The sequence below is a fragment of the Haliotis rufescens genome, unplaced genomic scaffold (assembly GCF_023055435.1).
Source record: "Haliotis rufescens isolate VD_foot unplaced genomic scaffold, xgHalRufe1.0.p SCAF_36, whole genome shotgun sequence".
NCBI classification, from domain to species: Eukaryota; Metazoa; Mollusca; class Gastropoda; order Lepetellida; family Haliotidae; genus Haliotis; species Haliotis rufescens.
This window is the reverse complement of record NW_025964068.1, coordinates 2,247,777-2,272,292: the sequence shown is the minus strand read 5'-3', so window position 1 is coordinate 2,272,292 and position 24,516 is coordinate 2,247,777. Positions and strand designations below refer to the sequence as shown.

The 24,516-nt window shown below is 38.8% G+C and overlaps 2 protein-coding genes across 2 annotated transcripts in view; one reads left to right on the top strand and one right to left on the bottom strand.

Annotated features, from left to right (window-relative positions):
- Nucleotides 1-21,514, bottom strand: part of LOC124147722 (zinc finger SWIM domain-containing protein 7-like) — a 41,226-nt gene extending 19,712 nt beyond the window's left edge. The window contains exons 1-2 of the mRNA XM_046518462.1: nt 21,453-21,514; nt 18,949-19,029 (exon numbers count right to left, since the gene is read on the bottom strand). Coding sequence (XP_046374418.1) covers nt 18,949-19,012 — 64 coding nt within the window. The 5' untranslated portion in view covers nt 19,013-19,029; nt 21,453-21,514. The remainder of the gene's footprint in view (nt 1-18,948; nt 19,030-21,452) is intronic.
- A 198-nt stretch (nt 21,515-21,712) lies between these two features.
- LOC124147719 (beta-ureidopropionase-like) overlaps nt 21,713-24,516 on the top strand; it is a 72,987-nt gene continuing 70,183 nt past the window's right edge. The window contains exon 1 of the mRNA XM_048381188.1: nt 21,713-21,863. Within this exon, the coding sequence (XP_048237145.1) occupies nt 21,763-21,863 (101 nt within the window). The 5' untranslated portion in view covers nt 21,713-21,762. The remainder of the gene's footprint in view (nt 21,864-24,516) is intronic.

The window sequence follows — 24,516 nt, the reverse complement described above, 5'->3', positions numbered from 1 at the left end:
TTCTATGAACTTTTTTTTCTCGTCTTCGCTAATACCACTGGTCTTACGAGAATTTGATCGAATCTCCTGCTTCATTTTATTGTATTTGGTGAGTTCCGACAGCACTAAACGAAACTCATCTTCGGATATCTTACAATCGGCCATTGCTGTCGAAATATGATCCTCAATGCTGTTCAACTTTGCTTCGGCGAGTATCCGAATACTATCGTGTTTTAATGCTTTCTTTTGTAACCTACGAGAAATGAATTTTATCGCTATTCCTGCCAGTCCCGAGACTCCAGCTGTTATTTCCATGCCGAGCACGATAGGCGCGGCGATTATAGTTGATAGTAAACCGATACCCGCTACACCGAGTCCCATGCCAGATACTAAAAGCACGGTGTCAACTCCGTCCAGAGCATTCACGGCTCTGCGATACTTTTTATACAATCCAAGTCTCAACTCCCTATCCTTCCCTATTCGATGTTTTATGTCGCTTATTTGATGTAATTGAAATCCATCAACAGTTTCCATCTTTTCAAATGCTTCACCGAGCGCCGGATATAAACTCATAGTGTATATTACGATCATATAATAGTCTTTAATTGGTCTTGCTTAAATGTTTTGAGACTATACATCAATCTTATCAAATGTATATTATACGGCAAGAATATCTTAGAAAGAGAAATACTGTCACTTTTAATAATTTGGACCCCCTCGAGGGTTGCAACGGGCGATGCTCCGATATGAATAATACTGCAACGTTGACGTTGGTGTTTCTTTTGCCATTTAATCGATAGACCTGGTAATATATCGAAGGCATCTTCCGGTGCATCTCCGAACAAGACTTCAATAATAAGCGTAGAAAGATTAGGTATTACATTCAAGTTATCTTTAATATCTTCGAATTCAGTAACCAAATTTAAAGTAACATTTTTTAAGGCCGGACGACTATATATCATATGACCTGGGTTTTCTGGCAGGGGGGTAACTAACACACTTTTTCGTTTTGATGGGATATAAGCCGCGAGTACGATGCCACTATTTATTATCTTAATTAAATTATGTCCCTTACCCATCATCACATAAGGTGGGGTAATGACGATATTCAGTAGCCACTCGATGTTTGCTTCAACCATAGTCCATTTATTATCGTCGTTGCGAGTAATATTGTACGAAGTGTTTTTAAGGAGTCTACTAACATCGACATCGCTTAAATCTCCTAGATTACCCGTGAATGTGACTTCTTTCCGATTGTATACATTATCGTGTAAGTGTAAAGCGTATAACTTACCATCGGTGCCGGGTTTACCGAATCCTTCCGTGTCTCCGAGATCGGAAAGCGCAATTGTATTACATTGTCTTACTGTTCCAGGGCCTGATGCATCAACCATTATTTTTAATATGGAGTGTTACACTTAAGTATCCTATATGTACTGGTTGGTGTTTTACATCTAATACAGAAATTTTGAGGTCTGAAATAATTCCCCGCTTTAATTTTTTATATTGTAGTGACGAGAAAGATTCCGTTCTACCGCTATTATATTTTTCATTTTTCACTGGAATAGATCTGAGCAAAGTTGAAGGACTTTCTAGTTGAATATTATTTGTCGTACTGATTTGATCAAGATGGATACACAACTCTTAAAAGGGAACTAAATCGGACAATGTCTCTCCATCAAATGTTGCCTTGAATATTGATAAAATTCCGCGTGTAAATCCAAGTGTAGCTGATAAGTTCCCTACAATCCGTACACCTTTTTCTCCAGTGTCGAATTTCAACATTCCATTGGACTCATTTTGTGTTAGACTAATTCCATTAGACTTAAAAATTTCATCATTGAGTGAGCATACGCTGTAATACCCATCAGGTATAATAATGAATTTTTCAATAATATTTTGTTCATCTAATATCCATATCTTATTATTACCTCTCACAGCACTTATATTGGTCCACAGTGGGTAATACGTTACATCGCATAGAGCGACTTCGAGTTGTCCATCCGAGTTATCGATAGTACGAAGCAGTTGAATAGACTGACCATTTGTTATTCCCAGGAGTGTAACATACATATCAAATATACAATGATACTATATCATAACTTAAATATGGAATTAACCATTATATAATATGGAGTGTTACACTTAAGTATCCTATATGTACTGGTTGGTGTTTTACATCTAATACAGAAATTTTGAGGTCTGAAATAATTCCCCGCTTTAATTTTTTATATTGTAGTGACGAGAAAGATTCCGTTCTACCGCTATTATATTTTTCATTTTTCACTGGAACACTTCTGAGCAGAGTTGAAGGACTTTCTTGTTGAATATTATCCGTCGTGCTGATTTGATCAAGATGGATGAACAACTCTTTATAGGGAACTAAATCGGGTAATTTAATTCCCTGTCGTGGTTTGTTAGAATTTATAATTCCTATTCTATGATGAAATCCAAGTGTAACTTCTAAGTATGGGATAAGAATTACAGTGTTTTCTCCAGAGTCGATTTTCACTGTCCCATTCGACTCATTTTGTGTTAGACTCATTCCATTAGGCTTAAAAATTTCATCATTGAGTGAGCATACGCTGTAATACCCATCAGGTATAGTAGTAATGGCTCTGTCAATACCATTGTTTTCACCTATTATATGTATCTTATTATTATCTTTCGCAGCACTTATATTGGTCCACAGTGGGTAATACGTTACATCGCATAGAGCTACTTCGAGTTGTCCATCCGAGTTATCGATAGTATGAAGCAGTTCAATAGACTGACCATTTGTTATTCCCGGGAGTGTAACATACATATTAAATATACAATGATACTATATCATAACTTAAATATGAAATCGAGATACATTACTAATCAATCGATTATAGTAACTGCCTCTGGTGCTGAATTTTTCGTTAAATTCCCCGATATCTTTGAAAATTACAGGGTCACGGCAACTAGCGATAAAATGGTGCACGATTGGTTTCACAATCCGATGCAATTTTGGCAGAATCAGTTAAACTTTGCCATATGGTGTGCCACAACGGAATGTGGCGTATCTGTTAATGCCCCAGGATTTATGCTAAATAAGTCTGTTTTATTATTTCACGTGTATTATCAGATTAGACGTATACTTAAAGAAATTAGTGCTCCATTACCGCAGGATCGAGCATGGAATTCGACAAATAATAATTATGATAGGTCCGCGTATGAGCGTATTTGTAATGAATTTAATGTTTCTACGAGTAAAGATTGGCGCATTAAAGGAGCAAACCATGGTCTAGGTGTTCCGTACAGCGGACAAAGAACTGTTAAAGAAGTCAGCGATGATTTAGTTAAAAAAACTCATCAACCATTCGATCCATTTAAATTCTTACAGATAGACAATCTTTTTGTAAGATTGCATAATCTTAATCATGGCTTGGAACTTTCGAGTAACGATTGGAGAGGTTCTCTTATGAGTTTTAAGGGTGGTTTGGCTTATATTGTTACAAAATTTATACAAATGAACGATACCGCAAACGCTTGGAATGAATTTCTTAATGATAAAACGGAAAATAATTTTACTAACCCAGGATTTGTAAGATTTAATGAATCGATAAGAACTTATGTATGGGCAATTCTCGGAGCACAATCGCAAACACGAATGTCCATTATCGGTTCTGGGACGGCGCTCGATGCACAAAAACAGTTTGTCGCAAACGTGGAGGACGCCATTAATTCACCAGTTGACATACCATCGTCTATAAAGCGTTTTCAAGATGCATTACAGTACGCTCAATCCAAAGTGGACTTCGTTTATGCGCCGGGACTATACATGTCTCCGAGTAATATGGAACTTAAGATCGGTCAAGTGATAGGCTATAATAATAAAATTGTTATCGCTACTGATCAACAAAAACCAGGTATAAATTCAGATATTAACGTTGAATTAATAACGCAAACGATCACGGGCGAAAAGGGAATAGTCAAGCCGCAAACACCAACTATCGCTAAAACTTCTACTAATGCACAACCATCTACAAACGCACACGCACAAGGACCACCGCATATTGAGGCTAAAAATCAACAACATATCGATGAAAAAACAGCTCTTGTAGTGGGTGGAGTCTCGGTTGGTTTACTCATGATTTGGTGGTTAAATAGTTCTTAGCGAATACGTACAGCAGCCCTGCAATTGCTACGATCAACCCCCACAAGTTTTGACTAAGCCAAGTGGTGGTCTTAGCTAATAAATTCAATAGCCAGGAAACAACACTCCCTATTATACCGGGAAGTGCGGCCGCGGCTTTCTCAGCAGGCTTTCCCAGTGCTGAACCTAATGCTTTTAAATGCTTTTTTATCCACTCTTTTATACCATTTTTATCGCTAGGAGGTGATCCGCCTCCACCTGTACTACCACCTGTTAACGAGAGAGTCAAAGTCGATATAATAAATCCCAACGCGGTTAAAATACTGGCAATGGTTATTCCCTGTTCTCTGAACAATGTTTTAATTTTATCGGCCAGTGTAGTGTCATCGTTGAGGACTTGATCGATAGTTTCTCGAATACGACTGATTTGCGAACGAAGTGCCTTTCTATTACTGGAAGCTGCTTCGAGGCGGGCCGATCTTTCGTCTTCTAAATTACGCAATCTTTCCGCTACGCGGCGTCTACTGAACTCATCGCCCGCCTGTTCAAGTTTTGTTTTCTCTTGAGCTATATGCTTGTCGATTTCGGATATCTTGGCTATATTATTGATGAGTTCTCCCCGCATTGTTCGCATTGCCTTGTCAAGACCTCGTAATTCCCTAATACTAAACTCCGATACCTGTAACGTGGAATTATCGTAATAGGTATCTAAGATTTCTCCGAGTCCGTCCGAGGCCACCATCGAGGCTGCTTCCAAATCATCTGTATTAACGAGTTCATGACGCACAGTTCGAAGAACCTTAGTAGTCTTCGCGGACAGTCGTCGGTAGTCCACAAAACCTAATTTATCACGAACAGTGCCGATGCCGTGTTTAGCAGCTATCGTAGACAAGGCTAGGGGCTTACGAGTACGAGAATGCATAAGATCAATATCCGGAGAGTCACGCAGTCGCAATATTCCTTTACTATCTATCGTAAACTTTGAATAGTCACGGCCTATTGGGGTATCTTCTTTTAAGGCATTGTAATAATCATTGACGGACGATTGTAAAAGTTCATCGTTAAGACTACTAAACCTGGTTTCATCAGTACCCTCTTCAGTTCGATTCGGATCATCAAAGGTACTTAGATCAAAGTCATTAATATCAAAATCAGTCATTTTTATATTAAACATAGGGTACATAATTTCAATATAAACAATGTCTTCACAATACGGACGCAAGTTAAACCCACAACGTAGACTTCGAGATCCATTAGGGGTCAAAGCAATTCGTCAGTCTGTAACTATAACTAATAACCCTAGTACCATAGATCAGAATCAAACGCTTCTGGTTCGCTTTCCTAATCTCGGCGCACACGATGTGTTAGTTCCGGGAACTGTCCGACTAGCATTTACGATTAGTTTGACTTCTACAGACGTTAACAGGGAGCCCGTTCAGAACATAGGTCGTGCTATCGTTAAGAAAATCGCCATTAAAATTAGCGGTAATGAGGTTTTGAGTATCGACGATAGCGATGTATACTATTGCTACATGGATCTCTGGAGAACGGATAAAGAGCGGGAAAACTTACAGTACCAAGGTATTTGTAATAAGAACACATTGAGACTGCGCGTGGGTGCTGAAAATGGTGATGATAACTTCGTAAAAGATAAGGCTGTTGCCGACGCATTAGGTAACAGATTCTATGTTCCCTTAGACTTTGAATTACTAGATTCCCACATGCCCTTTTATCAAGCATCCCTAGGCGATAGGTTAGAATACGAACTCACTTTTAATGACTACGGTAGAGTAATCAGATCTGCTAATGATGATGCTAGCTATTCCATTGATAATATCTCTCTGGAGTACGATATGATAACGGATTCCGAATTAGCCAGACAAATTCGTAACCAGTATTCGGGAAGTTTAGCCATTTTGTACGATCCCGTGCTGCGACACGGAAGATCACGAGGGACAAAAAAGATACGATGTGGAATATCAATCTAAACGTTCCCACGAGGTCGTTAAAGGGTATTTTAATGTTGTTCGAGGACCCCTCCGATGCGTTTAAAAGAAATACCGAGAAGTTCTACAATCCCAAGATTACAAAAGTAGAATTGACTATCGAGGGCGTTCCTAATCAACTATATAGCCAAGGAATGCTAGCGTATCACCAGTGGGATGAGATTAAAAAACTTCCTTCTATAAAACGTTCTCCGGAAGTTAACGCGGTCGTGAAAGATCTGTCTCTCGGGAGTGTATCGATGGGTGAATACCTCACCACGAAGTACGCGCTATGGCTCGACATGCGAACAACGGACGATGACCAATTACACGGCAGTGGGAGGAGAATAGAAAATGCTAGCGAGGGTGCCACCATACAGATAACGAAGCTTCAGGAAGCGGCTGGTAAATTAAACAGTTATTTGTATGTGATTATGGATGCGCAACTTAATATACAGAATGGGAGATTCGTGCAAGCAATCTATTGATAATCTTTTACCTAAAGATCCGCACTGCGCTATCATATGCGGGCAAACGGGCTGCGGAAAAACAGCCTTTATTCTAGATATTTTAGAAAGTCATTATCGGGACGTTTTCGATCATATCATTATTCTGTGCCCGACTATAAGCGTTAATAAAACCTACCTATCGAGAGATTGGGTAATGAATGACGACGGGGTACACAGAGTCGATCCGGGCGATCGTTTACAAGACTGCCTCCGAGTATGTCACGAAAGATACAAAGGAGATTCGACCCTTTTCGTAATAGACGACTGCAGCGCGAGTAAAGAACTCACAAAAAAGAAAGATATGCTTTCGTATTTAGCATTCTCCGGTCGCCATACTCAACATAGCGTTTGGGTACTTACTCAAAAATACAACTCTGTCCTGAACGATCTCAGAGAGCAGACCAAATGGGTAGCGCTTTTTCATTGCAAAGACTCATTCGAGGAATGTTTACGCGAAAATGATGTCATTTATACCAAGGGGGAACGAGATAAAGTCAGAAAAGTGTTAGCGGCAACGAAGCACTGTAAACTCGTATTAAAAACCGATCAACCAGCTGCTTATGCAATTGCTTAGCAAAAATGTAGCAAAATTATAGCAAAATGTAGCAAAATGTAGCAAAATTATAGCAAAATGTAGCAAAAATGTAGCAAATTGAACATTAGTGGTTAATATTACATAAAATGTGGTTCGAAATCCTCATTCTTTCACAACAGTTCATTATTACGGGTTGTATTGGATATGTCATATTATATTATGTTAGACTTAAATATCTCCTTAGGTATTACATTATGGAATGCGACGAACTCATCAAACAAATGCTCAAAGAATCTGATGCAGATCAACATGCTGATAAATCTTTAGATAAATCTTTAGATAAACATAGAGAAAGACTTGCCGCTTTGGTAGCCGGTGGAAAATGTTCCCAATATTTGGGAGAAAATTATACCATCGAAAAAATTGATAACATGACCGACGAAGAGATTAAAAAACTGTACGCTCGTTACGAGTCTAGACTGGGAGCTACCATGACTAAAACGATAGGGTCTTGGTAACACAGCCGTAGCTAGTACGTTTCTCCCCATCCCAGCAGAACATCGCCTGTATTTATGCGAATCTCTCGAGAAAGACCCATTCATCGAACACGCTATAAGCGCAGTGAGCTGTGAGTTTTATCATAGATACGGAATGTTCTTAGCTCCGTTCACCACAGCTTTAATAACGGCTAGGTATTGTCAATTTAATAATATAAATGGAGACACAATCACAACAGGTGACACCACAGATTGTGAACGAGGAACAACAGATTGTGGAAACGCAACAAGTGAATGAGGAACCACCACCAGTGAATGTGAATGCACCACATGTGAATGAGAAAACAAAAAAACAACCCAGAGTTACTAAGAATCCTTTGAAAATAGCTGCAGGAAGAAAGGGAGGGCTGGCGCGAAAAGGGAATTAATAAATAATTCAAATATTAATCCGATTAAAACATGGGCACTAGTAGGAGTTGCTGGTATAGCGGCTGTATGGTTCTTTTATAAGTCCGGAGAAGAGAAAACGTCACCCCCGCCGCAACAACAAGTTCAATTAGAGGTTAGTCCTCATATAATGCTATAAGAAGCATGACTACTCCAGCTACAGACGGTAAAATGTTGGTAAACGCGACGTATCATTCAGCGGTGGTCACCGGCTTGGCCATTGGCTATGCCCGTATGGCTAAAATGATTACTAAAGCCACACCTCCCAAGCTAGATTTTAATGGATATGACATACCAATGATGGTTCTGGATATTGGATTAGCTATGGCAACGAAGGATATGCTCATCAAACAAGGACTTATCCCGGAAGACATAATGAAGTAATTAAACATTTGAATATTTTATATTATTATACATATGGCATCAATTGCGATGATGGTCGGTGGAGCTATTGTTAATGCTCTAGCTTTTTCGGGGAGTAATTTTTTATTTTCTAGTATGAGAGGTTCGGAGCAGAAAAGACATAATAAAGCTTTAGAACAACTCCAAGCAGCCCAGTCACAATGGGTCAGAAATAGGACATTAAGATTAGACTTTATTCATGAAAAACTGCTTAAGGAAGGACATTCAATTCAAACGTTTAAGGATGTTGAATCTGCCATGCACGAATACTTCCTCGTTTATGGGAAAAAACTAGACCCAATACCAAGACCAACAATGAGTCAGTTTTATACACCGTCAGAGGAACAAAAGAACCGAGAGGTCGCATTTATTATTATTGGATTGACTTCTCTATTGATTTTCAGCTATACCATGCATAAGTCAGAGTGACCTAGTTTAGAGCAATCTATAAATAGCATAATCAATATCTCGCAGTGTAGCTGTGATTTGCATTTAGACAAATGATATGATAGATGTATATACCATGAATAACTGCAAGTTTACACTCATGGGAAAGACTACCCTTTGTAACCGACGCTGTGTTGATTTTTTTTACTGCGGCATACACAATTATTACATCAGGCGCGGAAACATTAACTATACTGTACTGTATCTGTATGCGGGATAGGGGTCAAAGGTCGTTATTGTTTATGTAAGGAACACGGTGCTGATAGGGTCAGGAACCAGATTATTTATGCTAGGAAGAGAGATTACATCAATGAGAGGAATAGGTTGGGGAGAATATGTATTTAGATATATGAAAACAACCAATTAGACATTTGTCTCATTTTGCATATACCATTCAACCACAATGGTTTTTGTCAGAGAATTAAAAGCTATGGCAAAGCAAAGTGGACTGCGTGGATATTCTCGTATGAGAAAAGCTGAATTGATGGATTTACTCGGTTTGGAATACAACAGACCCCAGACTGTTAGAGAACTCAAAGTTCGAGCGAGAAACAGTGGGCTGAGAGGTTATTCTCGAATGAGAAGAGCTGAATTGATCGCTTTACTAGATAATAATCAACCTAATGATAATGTTGATATTGATAATGATGATGATAATCAACAACAAGAATTAATATTTGTACCCACATCCGCCGGCGTTGGTAAATATCTAAGAGGTTGGAAGATGGATATTAATTCCAACATGGATGTTAACGATATTAAGCCCATCATATCGAGTAAAATTAACGAGGAATTAGATGATTTACATAGTATAAAATACCAGCTGACGATTAAAATGACATTGAGTAAAAGTAACACAGATGATAGCACCGAATATACCGAACCATATTTCCGAAGCAATCAAGAAGTTATAACCGAATCTGATACTATAAACTCATTATTAGATACATCAATTCAGAGAATACAGGAAACTTTAGAACGCTGGACTAATAGAGGTTCTGGTTGGGGTGTTGATAAAATCGATAGTTTATATTTAGATATAGCAAATTATATGCCTTTCAAAGGTGGATCTTATATAGATTTACCTCCGTATTATAAGAAGAAAAAAGCCATAATTAACGTAAAAAATAAATCCGATGACTGTTTAAGAATGATGATAAGATCTGCATTGTTCCCCGTAGACAAAAATCCGGATAGACCTTCTAGCTATCCCCAAAACGATGGACTCAACTTCGATGGTATAGACGAACCTACACCAATATCACAAATTGATAAGGTGGAAAAGCAAAATAATTTAGCTATAAATGTTTTCGGACATTCTAAAGGAATTGTTGTACACAGGATAAGCTCCGCTCCGGAAAATATCCCCAGAATCAATTCATTTCTGATCGAAAAAGATGGTAAATATCATTATACGTGGATAAAGAGTTTAAACAGGCTATTATACGATCAAACAAAACATAAAGAAAAGAAATATTTCTGCAAAAGATGCCTGCATGGGTACAGCAGACAAGATCTATTAGAAGCGCATAAAGAAGACTGTAGAGGTGTTGGACAGAATGCTATCAGGATCGATATGCCTAAAGAGGGAAAAAATATATTAAAATTTGAACATTATTGTAATCAAATGCCAGTACTGTACGTAATTTACGCCGACTTCGAAGCGCTTATCAAACCCATAGAAAATAATCAAGATAATAATCAAGATAGTAGTTTTACCTACAAAACTCAAGAACATATTCCTTGTGGGTTTGGATATATAGTTGTAAGGTATGATGGGAAAACAAACCCGCCCGTGATTTACAGAGGTCCCGATGCAGCGGGAAAGTTCCTGGAATATCTACAAAATGAAGAGAGAATAATCAGGGAAAAATTATCGTGTAAGATACCCATGCGTATGACGAGGGATGATTGGAGGGCCCATAAGAAGTCAACGAGTTGTCACGTTTGTAATAAACCCCTGGATGGGGATTCCGTAAGAGATCATTGTCACGTCACGGGTAATTATCGGGGAGCAGCTCATCACGAGTGTAACATGAAACTAAAAATGAACTCTCAAACAATACCCATCCCCGTTGTGTTTCATAACCTTAGGGGATACGATTCACATCTCATTATGCAAGCTATCTCGAAGACCGACGGCGGTTTAACGTGCATTCCTAACAATATGGAAAAATACATATCGTTCTCGTTGACTAAACCTATACATTATAGGGACAAGGATGGGAAATCTAGAACAAAGCAAAGTAATGGGCTTAGATTCATAGACTCCGTACAGTTTCTGTTATCTTCCCTGGACAATTTAGCTAATGCGAACAATCCCGATGACTTTACGATAACAAATAAATATACCGATAAGATAACACGTCATTGGTTGCTGAGAAAAGGTGTATATCCTTACGAATATATGGATGATTGGTCTAGATTCGAAGAAACTGAATTACCAACCCTCGAATCATTCTATAGTAACTTAACAGAATCTAGAATAACAGATGCCGATTATGAACACGCTCTGACGGTCTGGGATAAATTAGGTTGTAAGAATTTAGGCGATTATCACGATCTGTACTTAAAAACCGATGTACTGTTACTCGCCGATATATTAGAGATATTTAGAAAGACGTGTTTCAAACAATACGGCTTGGACCCGGCATGGTACTATTCCAGTCCCGGACTATCGTGGGATGCATTGTTGAAGAAGACCGGCGTAGAACTAAAATTACTCACAGATTACGATATGCACTTGTTTATTGAGAAAGGATTAAGAGGTGGTATATCGATGGCAGCTAAAAGGTATTCTAAGGCTAATAATAAATTAGTGGAAGGATACGATCCCAGTAAACCCGACACCCACATATTATATCTCGACGCTAACAATTTGTACGGATGGGCTATAATCAACCTTTACCCACGGGTGGTTTTGAATGGGTCGATGAGAATGATATCCATAATATCAATGTGAATAAAGGGTACATACTAGAAGTTGACTTGGAATATCCAAGTTCGTTACATAAAGATCATAACAGTTATCCGCTAGCTCCCGAAAGATTAATGGTTAATAAAGATTGGATGTCGGAATATCAACGCTCCTTGATGGGTAATAGTAGGTTAGCTAACGTAGAAAAACTCGTACCAAATTTGATGGATAAAACAAAATATATAGTTCACTACAGAAATCTCCAGTTGTATCTATCGTTAGGTATGAAACTTAAGAAAATACACAGAGTTCTAAAGTTTGATCAAAGCCCTTGGATGGAGCCCTATATAAGGTTGAACACAGATTTAAGAAAGATAGCTACCAGCGATTTCGAAAAGAATCTATATAAGCTCATGAATAACTCGGTATTTGGTAAAACTATGGAGAATCTAAGGAAGCGTGTTGATGTTAAATTAGTCAGATCTAATGAGGAAGAAAGACTCAGGAAACTTATAAGCCAGTCCGGCTTTTAACAGAAGCAAGATATTTGATAACGACTTAGCCGCGTTGCATATGCAGAAGAGTAATATAAAATTCAACAGACCGGTGTACGTCGGTATGAGTATTCTCGACTTGTCAAAACATTTAATGTATGACTTTTATTACAACGAACTTAAGAAGCAATACGGTGATAGATGCGAGGTGTTATATACCGACACAGATTCTTTGTTGATGGAAATACAAACCGAGGATGTGTATAAAGATATGGCAGAAAAAATAGACATGTATGACACGAGCGATTATCCTAAAGATAATCCACTGCACAGCGTAGTAAATAAAAAGGTATTAGGTAAGATGAAGGATGAATGTGCTGGGACCCCTATAGCGGAGTATGTGGGATTAAGACCTAAGATGTATTCTATAAAGAAGTCCGATAATGGAGAGATAAGAAAAGCTAAGGGTGTTAAGAAGTATGTTGTAAAAAAGCATATCAAACACGAACAGTATAAAGAATCATTATTTAACGGTAGAACGTTCAAACACGAGATGAACTCTTTAAGAAGTTACAATCATAGGATATATGGATTAAGAATGAACAAGACATCATTATCCCCCTTAGATACAAAGAGATGGATTGATAATGATTGTGTAAATACCTATGCTTATGGTTATGGTGGTAATACTGTACCGTCGGGAACTATGAACAACTCTTCTCGTACAAATGCCCTACCCGGTCCATCTTGAAGATAATAAAGAATAGGCTCTCCTTCTTTCGTAACCAATCGACTAATGTTATACGTCTTAAGGGACCATATGGGATCGGTTGCGCGACGTAGGCCTCCTTCGAGTTCACCGGGCTGGTATAAATATCTTACCCTTACTCTATCCGGAAGTTTTCGTTCTTTGCCTCTCCTCGGTGCTGAAGATTCGGAAGTCACGGATTTCATTTTAATCGCATCGGATGGTTTCTTCCCTATTAATCTCGTCACTTCATTATTCAGCGCTGATACAACAGCTGATAATCGTGTCACCCATTCGGTTGATCTCAATCGCTCGGATTTCATTTCGATCCCATACTGATAGCCAAACAAACGTTCCGCTAATGTCCTGTTAAATCTTTCGACGATAGCTTGACTGCGGTGGGCCTCTCTTTCACCACGGACGATTTTGACATCGTTCTTTGTTAACAGTTTAGTTACCGATCCCATAAACTCGCGACCGGGATCTACTTGAAATAGCTTAGGCCATTTTAGCGGTCCGCGTTTATATATGCGACTCAGTGCATTAGCTATCTCTGTTGATTCTTTCGATGTTAATGGCTCAGCCTCTTTGTATCGACTAGCCACATCCACAACGGTTAAAGCGTATTTATACATTTTGCGTTTTACCTTATCGTGGGGAAGAAACAAGAGGTCAGCCTGATGAACTTCATTCGTTGTAAAAATATCAAGCTTCTTCCTCGGTATATATCGCGGTGCCGGTAAATATATTTGCCACATCGCTTGTTTCTTTAACCAATCCTTGGCCACATCTTTAGATACCTTAGCCGCGGTGGCTAATTTTTTTATTGCTCCTACACCTTTCCAATATCCTCATGGGCTATAGTAAATTTTATCCATTATTAATTAATATTGATATTTCGTTTAATATAAATCTGGCTCCAGTGGAAGTGAGCCAGAACCATCATTACCTATAAAAATTTATATCATAGACTCCAGGTTGTGGTGAGCTGGAGTCAATTTAGCTGAATCTCATGACTATCGTTGAATCGCATAACCATTTTGGCATAAAAAATTCCATCTGTAGTAGCAGTATAGGTATATAAATCCAGCTCCAGTGGAAGTGAGCCAGAACCCCCATTACCTATACTACTTATGTGATGTATCCTTTTTTCAGATACTGTGATATCACGTCCCCATATGCTGTCTGAATTGTGACATCTTTGGATAACCTTTTCTCAATTTGTTTCAGATGTTTGAAAGCACTATCATAATTACTTTCAGGAAGCTTTGATTTATCTTTCCATGGAACACCAACAGTGTACCTCTCTGAATCATGGGTACGTGATTCCTTTACAGCATCCACAGGAAGTTCCTCAGTTCGTGTCATAGAGGGCGTGTACCCTAAAATGGTTTCAACCTCCCAGAACCTATTTACTAATGCCTCAAGCTCTATTTCGTTGCTTGTTGTGTGAATCATGAGCAAAGAATGAGCCAGTCACATGTGCAGTATGTATTTCTGATTCGTGTACTTTACCAACACACGTCCACCCCAATGGCGTTAGCCTTGCTATAGGATCACCAGAATGACAAACATCTTTGAGAGAACAATGGAGTTCCAAATAGTCCATTCCAATCAATATGTCCACAATTGGTCTAGAACTCAATTTTGGAAACTCAATGTTACGCAAGTGACTCCAATCATGTGCAGGTTTGTTCCAGTCAATCACTTTCATGAGTTTCATCATCCCTGTGACCTTTGTTGTAGTCAATGCTGATATGTTCATGTTCACCGATCCATCAACACTTTCTAATCCCACTTCAACAGCCATGCTATTAAAGGTTTCCTTCTTGCTGTTGAGAACATTCAGATACGGTCTTTCTTTGACCATGCACACCTAACTCTGATGCTACGTCTTCATTGATATAAGTTTGTGTGCTGGCATCATCCAGAAGAGCATTGACCTGTATTTTGTGATTTCCATTTTTCAGTATAACAGGAATTTTCCTGAGTGAAGAAAGGAATACTCTTTTCTCGTAGTAGACATTGTTGTCTGTTTGTACTCATTCCGAGCTTCTTCAGATTTGTTGCTTGTAATCACAGTGTCCTTCATCTGTGAGTTTACCCAATCTCTATCATGTAGTAATCTATTGTGCGTCGACCGACATCCCTCAATACCACATGGCACATTTGTGGAACATAATTTCCCAACATGACGGATTCCTAAACACCAAAAGCAAAGCTTCAATTCTTTTGCTTTGACCCATCGTTTCTGGATATCTAAAGCTTTGAAGCTTTTACAGTTTACTATCTGATGATCCTTCTCGTGACAAAAGTGACAGAGCTGTACCTGTTTCCTGCCAAAGAAAGATCCTGACTTTTGATTGGACTTATGTTCCCTATCATTGGGCCTTTCAACAATACCAAGTTTCACCTCAGATGCTACAGTTTGAAATTTGGATTCTTTTAGAACCCATTCTCTTAATGTCTCAACTGATTCCTGACGTTGGAGTTCAAACAGCCATCTTTGGTAATTTGTTATCATTGACCCGGTCATTTTCCTCAACAATTGGGAGTACAGACACCGTCACCCAATTCCTCATTTTTGTCAGCTTCTCTAAGACTGACAACAGTAATGTCTAAAAGTTCGGCATAATTCTCTAAGTCCTTGGCGTTGCCAGGATGAATTGGTCTGAAGTTATAAACTTCCTCCATTTTTAAAGCAATCTGCCTTCTTTTACCTCCATACTTTCTCTCAAGCCGCTCTAAAGCTACATCATAAGCTGCAGCAGTGTGACCTAGCCTTGAAATGAGATGAGAAGCCTCTCCTGCACGTATTGCTTTAGTTGTAAAAGCTTATACACATTAGTGGCATTAGCTCTGTCCAAGCATGCCATGAAAGCAGCTTTCCAACTTTCGTAATCTTTCCATGAAACACAGGAATTGAAACCCGTTTCATCTTGCTCCACATATCAACACCAATTTTTTGGGTATGCGATGTCGAATTCCTTTCATTGAAAGATTTCATTTGGTGGTTAGAGTTGCTATCAGGTCATATGTCAAATGTAATTTCCTCTTTTCTATTTCAGGAGAGGCAGGTGCTTCCATTTCTATTCTACTGATATCTATGTCTGGTGCAACTGACTCACCATGACCAACATTCTGATGAACAGAAGGAACACATTGTTCTTCTTGAAGCTTTGTGGCTTTAAGTTTCACAGGCATGTGTTTCTTTGTGTTACTTGGGCGAAATATCCTCGACATTACTGACCTTATATCAGAAGACGAGCTGTCATCTGACCTGCTGCTCAAATGCAATCTTGCATTGTGTATTGCATCATTGCTGTATTCTAAGACTTCATCTATTTCCTTACATGTTTTCTTGGCATTCTCGTAATCTTCATGTTGGTCGTATGCCTTGGACAGGTCATACAATAAGTCAACAGCTTTAGCCTGAAGTGAACTCACCTTATCTATCTCATCCCTCACTGCTTTCCGTGTGGGAAGATCTTCCTGGTCTATCAAACTCAGCATCTGATTCTGAGCCTTTGTCAATGCAGACTTTGCTGCCATCTTTTGTTTTTTAAGCTGAGCTATTTTTAACTCCAGCTTATCTACATCGCTAATACTTGTAGCCTTTTCGGGATTTATTATCCCACCTTCAGACTTTGCTATATCAGACATGCTTGTTGCTTTGCCAGCCATTGTGAACAAACGAGCATCAAACTACACCTGAAAATCTATCCTATCTTTGAATGACGTTTTGACAATAAGAACTATCAACACCAGTCACTATAACTAACTGACTAGCCCAACACCAGTCACTATAACTAACTAACTAGCCCATATTCAGAGCAACCACGCTCTGCTACCAATGGTTCGCAGTGGAAGACTAAACTAAACTAAACATGAACTTACCTTGCAATCAACTAAACGTGAAATCCCCTTGTAATCAACTAAACTTGAAATCCACTTGTAATCAACTAAACGTGAAATCCCCTTGTAATGTAATGAACAATGAAAATGTAATAAGATAAAATGAAATGGATTTGAAACTCAAAGTGAAGTTGCCGTATGTTAACAATGTAAATGGGTAACTCTCTCAACTATTTCTAATCTATTCTATTCTGTTTCTGTACTATTCTAATTCACTATTTTGTAACTTAGAGAGAGATATCCATTTACTACTTGCCCACATGAACGCCAAAAGCCAACTGAAATAAACTGTGTCTAGAGCATGCGCATTTTACGCTCATCCAGCAAGAAGCACGTGCTGCATGCCAACTTTAACGCTGTCCGCAAAGCTGTTGTGTACCCATGAATCAACCACTGAGTCCCGGAACATGACACTTGTTCCCGGATGCTTCAGAACAGGGTGTATAAATATTTAGTGTTCCAAATGGCTTTACATGCAAGAATCTGGTTTTACATAACCAGAAAATGAGTGATGATCGTATATGACCATAGATAAGCCAGTTTTAACATATTATACCAAAATATGGTATCTTGATAAAAAGATATCCATTTGTTCATATAGGCAAAGCAGCATCCATATCTTCTCCCTTAAACACCAGGCTAAACTTTGTCAAAATCCACTCAAAACGTACATACCCTTTACATGTGTATCAGGCACATAGTTTCAACTTGTCTTCTTAATTCTCTACTTATCAATGTCACAATCCATTCTACGGTATCTCTGTACACCTCAAGTTATTTCTCGAATACATGCAACTGACACCAATTTCATTCAATTATTAAAGGCAGTTATTAGTCATTCACACCACAGGATATTTACTGAGCACAACAGACACTTAGAGAACTGACCTTATCAGTTTCCATCAACTTGGAAACAATAAGTATTCAAGTAAAGGTGGAACGACATTGAGACACGAGGAGACTGATGCATGTGATACTGTGTAGTATTATGATACAATACTGGTGCCATACTCGCCCGTATTAAGCACCCTGCTCCAATAAGTGACCCCTGACCAACTTCTAGAGCAATCTGCAAGTAATCTTTTGTTAGCATTTTCTACTAGGAGTGAACATTTACATGACATTTTCTTGTGTACATGTATATCACTTATTTTTAAAACAGGAAATAGAAGTGCATAAAGGGTATATTATTGCGCAGTAACTATTATCAAGAAAGTTTTAGTTCATCAATGTTTGAACTATGTTTGTTCACTATGGCTCGATCCCTGAAAACAAATTTTACTTGTTGTGTATGGTTGTAATAAGCGCCTCGCTCTGCCAATTTCTAAGCCCCCGGGATGCTTATGACGGCGAATATGGTATATATAGTTGGGGACGTGTTATTATAAGGGTAATGCTATTTTTCAGGGCATTAACATTTGCAGAAGCCCGAGGTCTTCCATTACTGCCCCACGAAAGAGGGCAGTTGAAAAGACCAAGGGCTTCTGCAAATGATAATGCCCTGAAAAATAGCGTTACCCTTATTATAGCTAAATGGATGGAATTTGTTACCAAATAAAAAGAAACAACAATATGGGTTTTGAAACATTTACTACAATCGGCACCAATGTCACAGAGCAACTTTTACAAATATGGAAACGCCCTAGAATAAACCAGATGACGTCACTTTTGAACGTGACGTCACTTATCCCTATCCTATGACGTCACCTAACAACAGGCGTGATAATGGCCCGTCGTCAAGTAATATGAGGGCATTATCAAGTTACAATGGCCCACTCATTTCTGATAACATGCGGGTGGTTTAATGATAATTCTATCCATTTTAGCTATAACATACGCTTGAACATGAAGGAAACAAATTATTCTATTTCTTTGTGCTTTGTACAAGAATTCTTTAGCTGTTTCAAAAAATTGACTTAATATCAAACCACCACCTCCAACTTGACCTACGTTTGCCTTGTGCAGCATACACACGTTCAACCTCCCCTAAGAGCTGCTGACCCACAGCCGACATCACACCTCCACAGTCACCTGAAATAAAAGCTTTCATAAGGCAAAATATTGCTTATATAATGTTTTACACCTTTCATGACAAACTTGCTTAGATTGGTCAGGAGGGTGACAATGTGTAGCCAATTAGTTTTTAATTTTATTATATTTGGCATTAAGTTCGGTCCAGTCGGTCATGGTTTATTCTCCCTGCAGTGTTTTATGGTAAGATAAACAACTACCACTCTTCATTTTTTTCTTAAATAAACTGTCTGTGTTTTCAAGACCCTCCTTGAATTAGACTAAAATCTAGTCTCTGAAATGAACATATCGTACATAAAAAAACAGTTGTTCAGTTATCTTAATAAAAATATAATAAAAAGGAGCCCAGTGACTCTCTTCATTTTCAGATCTAGACTTGCCAAACATTATAGACTTGCATGGGCTGTATTTGATATATATTTATATCAGGGTCTGTAAGACAGACTATCCTTGAATATGTGTATTACTTTTTATTACCTTCGAGGGCAAACATAACAGAGCTAAAAAAAAATATGTGCCCTAGGGTCATATCATGTCACAAGACAACAGTGTATTGTTTCCGTCATACCGACGTCATTCGAATCTTATTGTGATGTGAGGTCGGAATGATGTCACACTAGAAACGTCACAGCTGAAGATTGTTGACGTCATTCGACAAATTAGGGTTCTGCTGCTGTTGGGATTTGCTCTCCTTATAGGTAAACACTAAACACTTGGGTAATAAAAAGAACATTATATTCGTGTTCATGTCATACTATGTTTACGATACTCGTCTCATAAATATAGTATGACATGAACACTCATATAATATGCTCTATTTATGACCCTCCAAGAGAGATTGTCAATTTTGTGGGGACCCTCCCCCGATTCTCTGCCAAAAAATGGCACTATTGCTGAATCAACACTTTAGCATGTTTAGTGGGAGACTCCAGCATTCATTTATCCGACTATGAAGAACCTGGACTAGAACATGATCATGGAAAGACATGTTAACCATCTGTGCAAAAGCTGCTATTTTCCTGGCCAGTACTGGCCAGATCAGAAATATGTTGACAGTTGAGATCACATATTTTGTCCAGAATCAACAACAGCAATAGTTTACTAATTAACATCAGACAAGATCTTTGCAACCTGCAACAAGAAGTGCAAAATGCTGCTGCTAGATGGATCCATCGATGCAATAGGATGCGTCATTATAAGAATCTGGCACATTTTTCAATGGAGACCACATCAAACTGAGTGTGTGTTGCAGTTTGCACGATTAAATATTTGGTTCCATTAAAAATGTGCCAGGTTGTTATCATCACAATGCACACTTTAATATGGGATTGTATGTCGTTTGTAATTTGTGTGGCTATTTCTATTCAAGTGTGGATTTATTCCATAGTTTGTGACCGCCTCCGTGGACTAGTGGTAGAGAGTTCGCCCGGAGAGCGGAAGGTCCGGGATTTGAACCCCGGCTGTGTCATACCAAAAGACGTTAAAAGATGGTACTTGTTGTTACCCTGTCTGGCGCTCGGCAATAAGGGGCTAAAACAAGGACTGTTTGGCTCGGAGTCAGTATACTGTGTCTGAGTGTGGTATTCATGTTAAACTGCAGCATGGTATCTCAGTGAGCTACCACAATAAATCAGCATCAGTCCGACACACAAATGTACATGTACACGTCGCTATATAAGTGCAATGATCTTGGACGCGACGTTAAACCCCATTTCACCTCAAATCACCACCATAGTTTGCTGGCTAAATGCTGTTTTTCTTTGATAGGCCTGTCACAGCTGCCTGGAAATAATGAAATCTAGGCTAGGAAAACAAGTGGTTGATATTATGAACAATATCACTAGTCATAGAGGTTCAATCACACACATTGTGACACAATCAACCAAGGTATGGCACTCCTGATCCAGAGCACAGGGGACTTCTATTCTAGCCACAGGGGCTTGTAACGCACAAATTATCAGCAAGATATATGTCACAAAACTCACTACTGGGGTCATGCCTATTTCTAAACCAGGTCCCCATACATGGGAGGTAGAAACTAGACCTATAGTAGGCTACAGCTAACAGGCCAAGGCTTTTAAATCAGTATATTTTCAAGCACTGGCTGATTGCAGAGACCATATATATTACTGGTATATGGTCTCTGTTGATTGTCATCCAAAGTGTGCTAAAGATTATGTGTACAAAATTTGTGAGGATATCGAAGAATATCCCATCAAAATGTGCGGGACGTTATGGTTAATGTCTCTTGATAGCGCTCAAAACTTGTAGACCTTTATCGACATGGCTGAACATGAGAGCAATGATTATGTGGTAACATTACAAAATGTAGTTCTTTACTAAAATGCATGAAATTAACAAACCCATTTAGAAATCTATGTTTACGAAGTTGGGATTCTCTTATCGAACCATGACTGACTGACCCAGATCTGGGACTAATTCAATGCCACTCTGCCAACAGCGGGCTCGACGGAAATAGCCGAAAGTGAAATTGATACAATGCACTTTATCCAAGGGGGTGGTTGTGTTGGTGTCAAGTGCCTTCTTGGTCTTTGTCAGAATATATTTGAACCAATGGAAATATATTGAAGCCTAAATAAAGGATAACCTACGAACATGCTATATTCAAGAATTACCTGCTTAGCTAATCTACTAAGAGTTTCGAGAATTTGGAGATAAGAATAGCAGGCCCCCCTACGACAACGTAAACTATTCCACTACTGAACTGCCAACATGTCAGCTGAAGTTGAAAACGTCGAAAAGTTGCTTGACAAATACTTGCCACCAGCAGAGTTGTCAGAAGTAAAACGACTTCTATATGGAAAACAATTAAGGTATTTTCTAAGATGCAATCATTCAAACGCGTTGACGTTAAAAAATAAGCAGGATTTGGTTGGAGTCAATAAGCAATACGTGTTGTGTCAATGTTGTATTCGAGCAACGTATTTTCTTCCTGGTCAGAAACGTGTTCACCCTTCTCCCGTAATTTTAGTGATGGTGTAAGGAAACGACAGTTAAATTGATTAAATTGATTTGATTAAAAAAGAGAAAGTAGATGTTATTTTAGTAGTTATTTTATCGCTGTAAGTAGGTGTGTTAAACTGTTATTAAAATTACCACCACTAATAGAAGCATAACTTTAATCATCTTTGTTAATGGATATCTGAAACACTTATTTTCTCGTGAAATATTGCCCCTGCTCTATGAGCCTGCAGTATCAGTCAGATGACATTTGTGTCAACATCTGTCCAGTTCACTCAGCTATTGGGATCAATGAAAGGGTCTGTCTCAATGACTGTTTTCAGAATATATTTACTGCATTGTTTGGAGCACCTTTAGAATACAGTACCACAACATCTCGTGACTTAGTTTAATCTACGGACAATTACGAGTGATCCTTATTATATGCCATTTGGCACACTTGTCCTGCTCTGTAATCTACAAGATACCGAGTGGTAAGGAATGAGCTGAAAAGGAGTGAAAGGCTCCGGGCTCTGACATTGAATTCACACAAGTATGCATGAATTACAGGGCAATTATTAATTTGTTGGGTGATTTTTGACAGAAAAGTGTGCTAGGGAACCTGGTTGGTATAAGGACAAGATGGGTCATGGTAAGGAGGTCATATAGACATTTTTCTTATAACCAATCAGCGACTGTTTAAGATACATTGTCTTGGTACGATGTGCCTATTAATTGGAAGCTATCTGTATTCAAGTTTTTCTGAATGTAACCGTCGGTAATTTAATTTCTCAAGGCTTATAATAACTTGTATAAAAATGCTACAAATTTGTCGCTCATGCTTTTTGTCCTAGTAAGTCCTAGACCCCGTAATACCTCGAGGACATCTTTTGGTGCATCACCAAGCAAGACTTCAATATAAGGTGTAGAGCCTCCACCTAAAGACTTCAAATTATTTAATACATCATAAAATTCAGTAACCAAGTTTAAGCTAATATTTTTTAATGCTGGGTGGCTCATTAACATATGGTCTGGTTTCTCAAGCAGTAGAGCAACGAAAACACCTGTACGTTCTGATGGACAATAAGCCCCAGTATAATGCCACGGTTCATTATTTTATGTACATGATGTTTTGACCCTTCGTCATTACATATGTTGGACTAATGGTCATATTTAGATGCCAGTTTCGGGTTTCGGGCTTAATCCATTTGTTATCATCAGTGCAGGCAAGATTGTACAACTACTACAAGTTGTTATTACTGGGGTTTCTAACCTCAACATCATTTTAACCTCCTAGATTAGGTGCAACACCAGTAGGATGAAATATAACTTCTTTCTGCTTGTATACACCATCTTGCAAGTGTGAAACATACACTGTGAATCTTAACATTAATGCCTCTCCAAATTAATACGACTGCTGACCCATAGCCAAAAATGCGACTCAATATCAAATTATCAATGCGACTTTCATAGGTAGCCAAGCTTTCTTCAAGTCCATCTGAAGCCTCTTTAACATGTTGTTCCAAATCATCTTTGTCTATGCAGGCCTCCCTGTTAATTTTTTTTCAAAGGAGCCACTTGGCTCCCTCATATATTTTTCAGGGAGCCATTTGAAATTTAAAGGAGCCAAGAACAAAATGAAGGTAGCCACACTTCTCATCAATCTAAATTTTTAAACTTGTCCTTTCTCACACTATGCATTTTTTCTTGTTCTTCGATCCTGGTGTGGAAACGTCTTAGAACAAAATTTCCAGCTTCAAAAACACATCCCACCTGACACATTCAGTACCCTCATTCTCAATTCTATTGCCTCATGTCAAGACGTCACTTGAACAGAGAATATTTATTTTTTCCAAGTTTCCAAGAAAACGATGTTTGGAGTCTTCACGCCCCCTCTGCTCCGACTGTCATTGTCTGTTTTCCCTACTCAATCCTCATCTTATTTGTTGCAATTGCCGTGGGGTATGTGAGCTTGCGACACGATGTGAATAGTGTGTTAACTTGTCTGAATCACAAATTCAAAACCTACCTCTGAAAGTGTTCTAAACAGTCGGCTGATCTTAGGTTTCTGACTAAGGATTCCCAGCACGACCCTTCCGCCGCTAAAAAAGCCAAGCGACTTGTGATCTCATCTGACTGTGCCTTCATCTTCTTGCAAGAAGAAAGGAAATAAATTTACTAAATAGGCAACAGTTGCATCGCTTTCCGTTGAGGAAGATTTGCTATCAGATTTGTTTTTAAATGCTGACATTCCCGCCCTTGAACGGAACACGCCCCTTGCATGTGATGGCTCACTATCGCCTGCAGTCATCCTGCTTTCTAATGACCACCGAACTGTACTGTCATCTGAGCCTTTCCCCCTTATTGCGAAGATGGGGGTCTCCCTTGTCCAAACGTTGGGAAAGTCCAAACAGCCAGCAGAGGGGTGCTTCTCCCACCTACCCGACTGGGAGTCGGGTCATTGCTGCTCCCTGCGCTTTGAGGATACAGTTACAGCTCTCCGGCCTTCGGATGGCGATAGCCCGT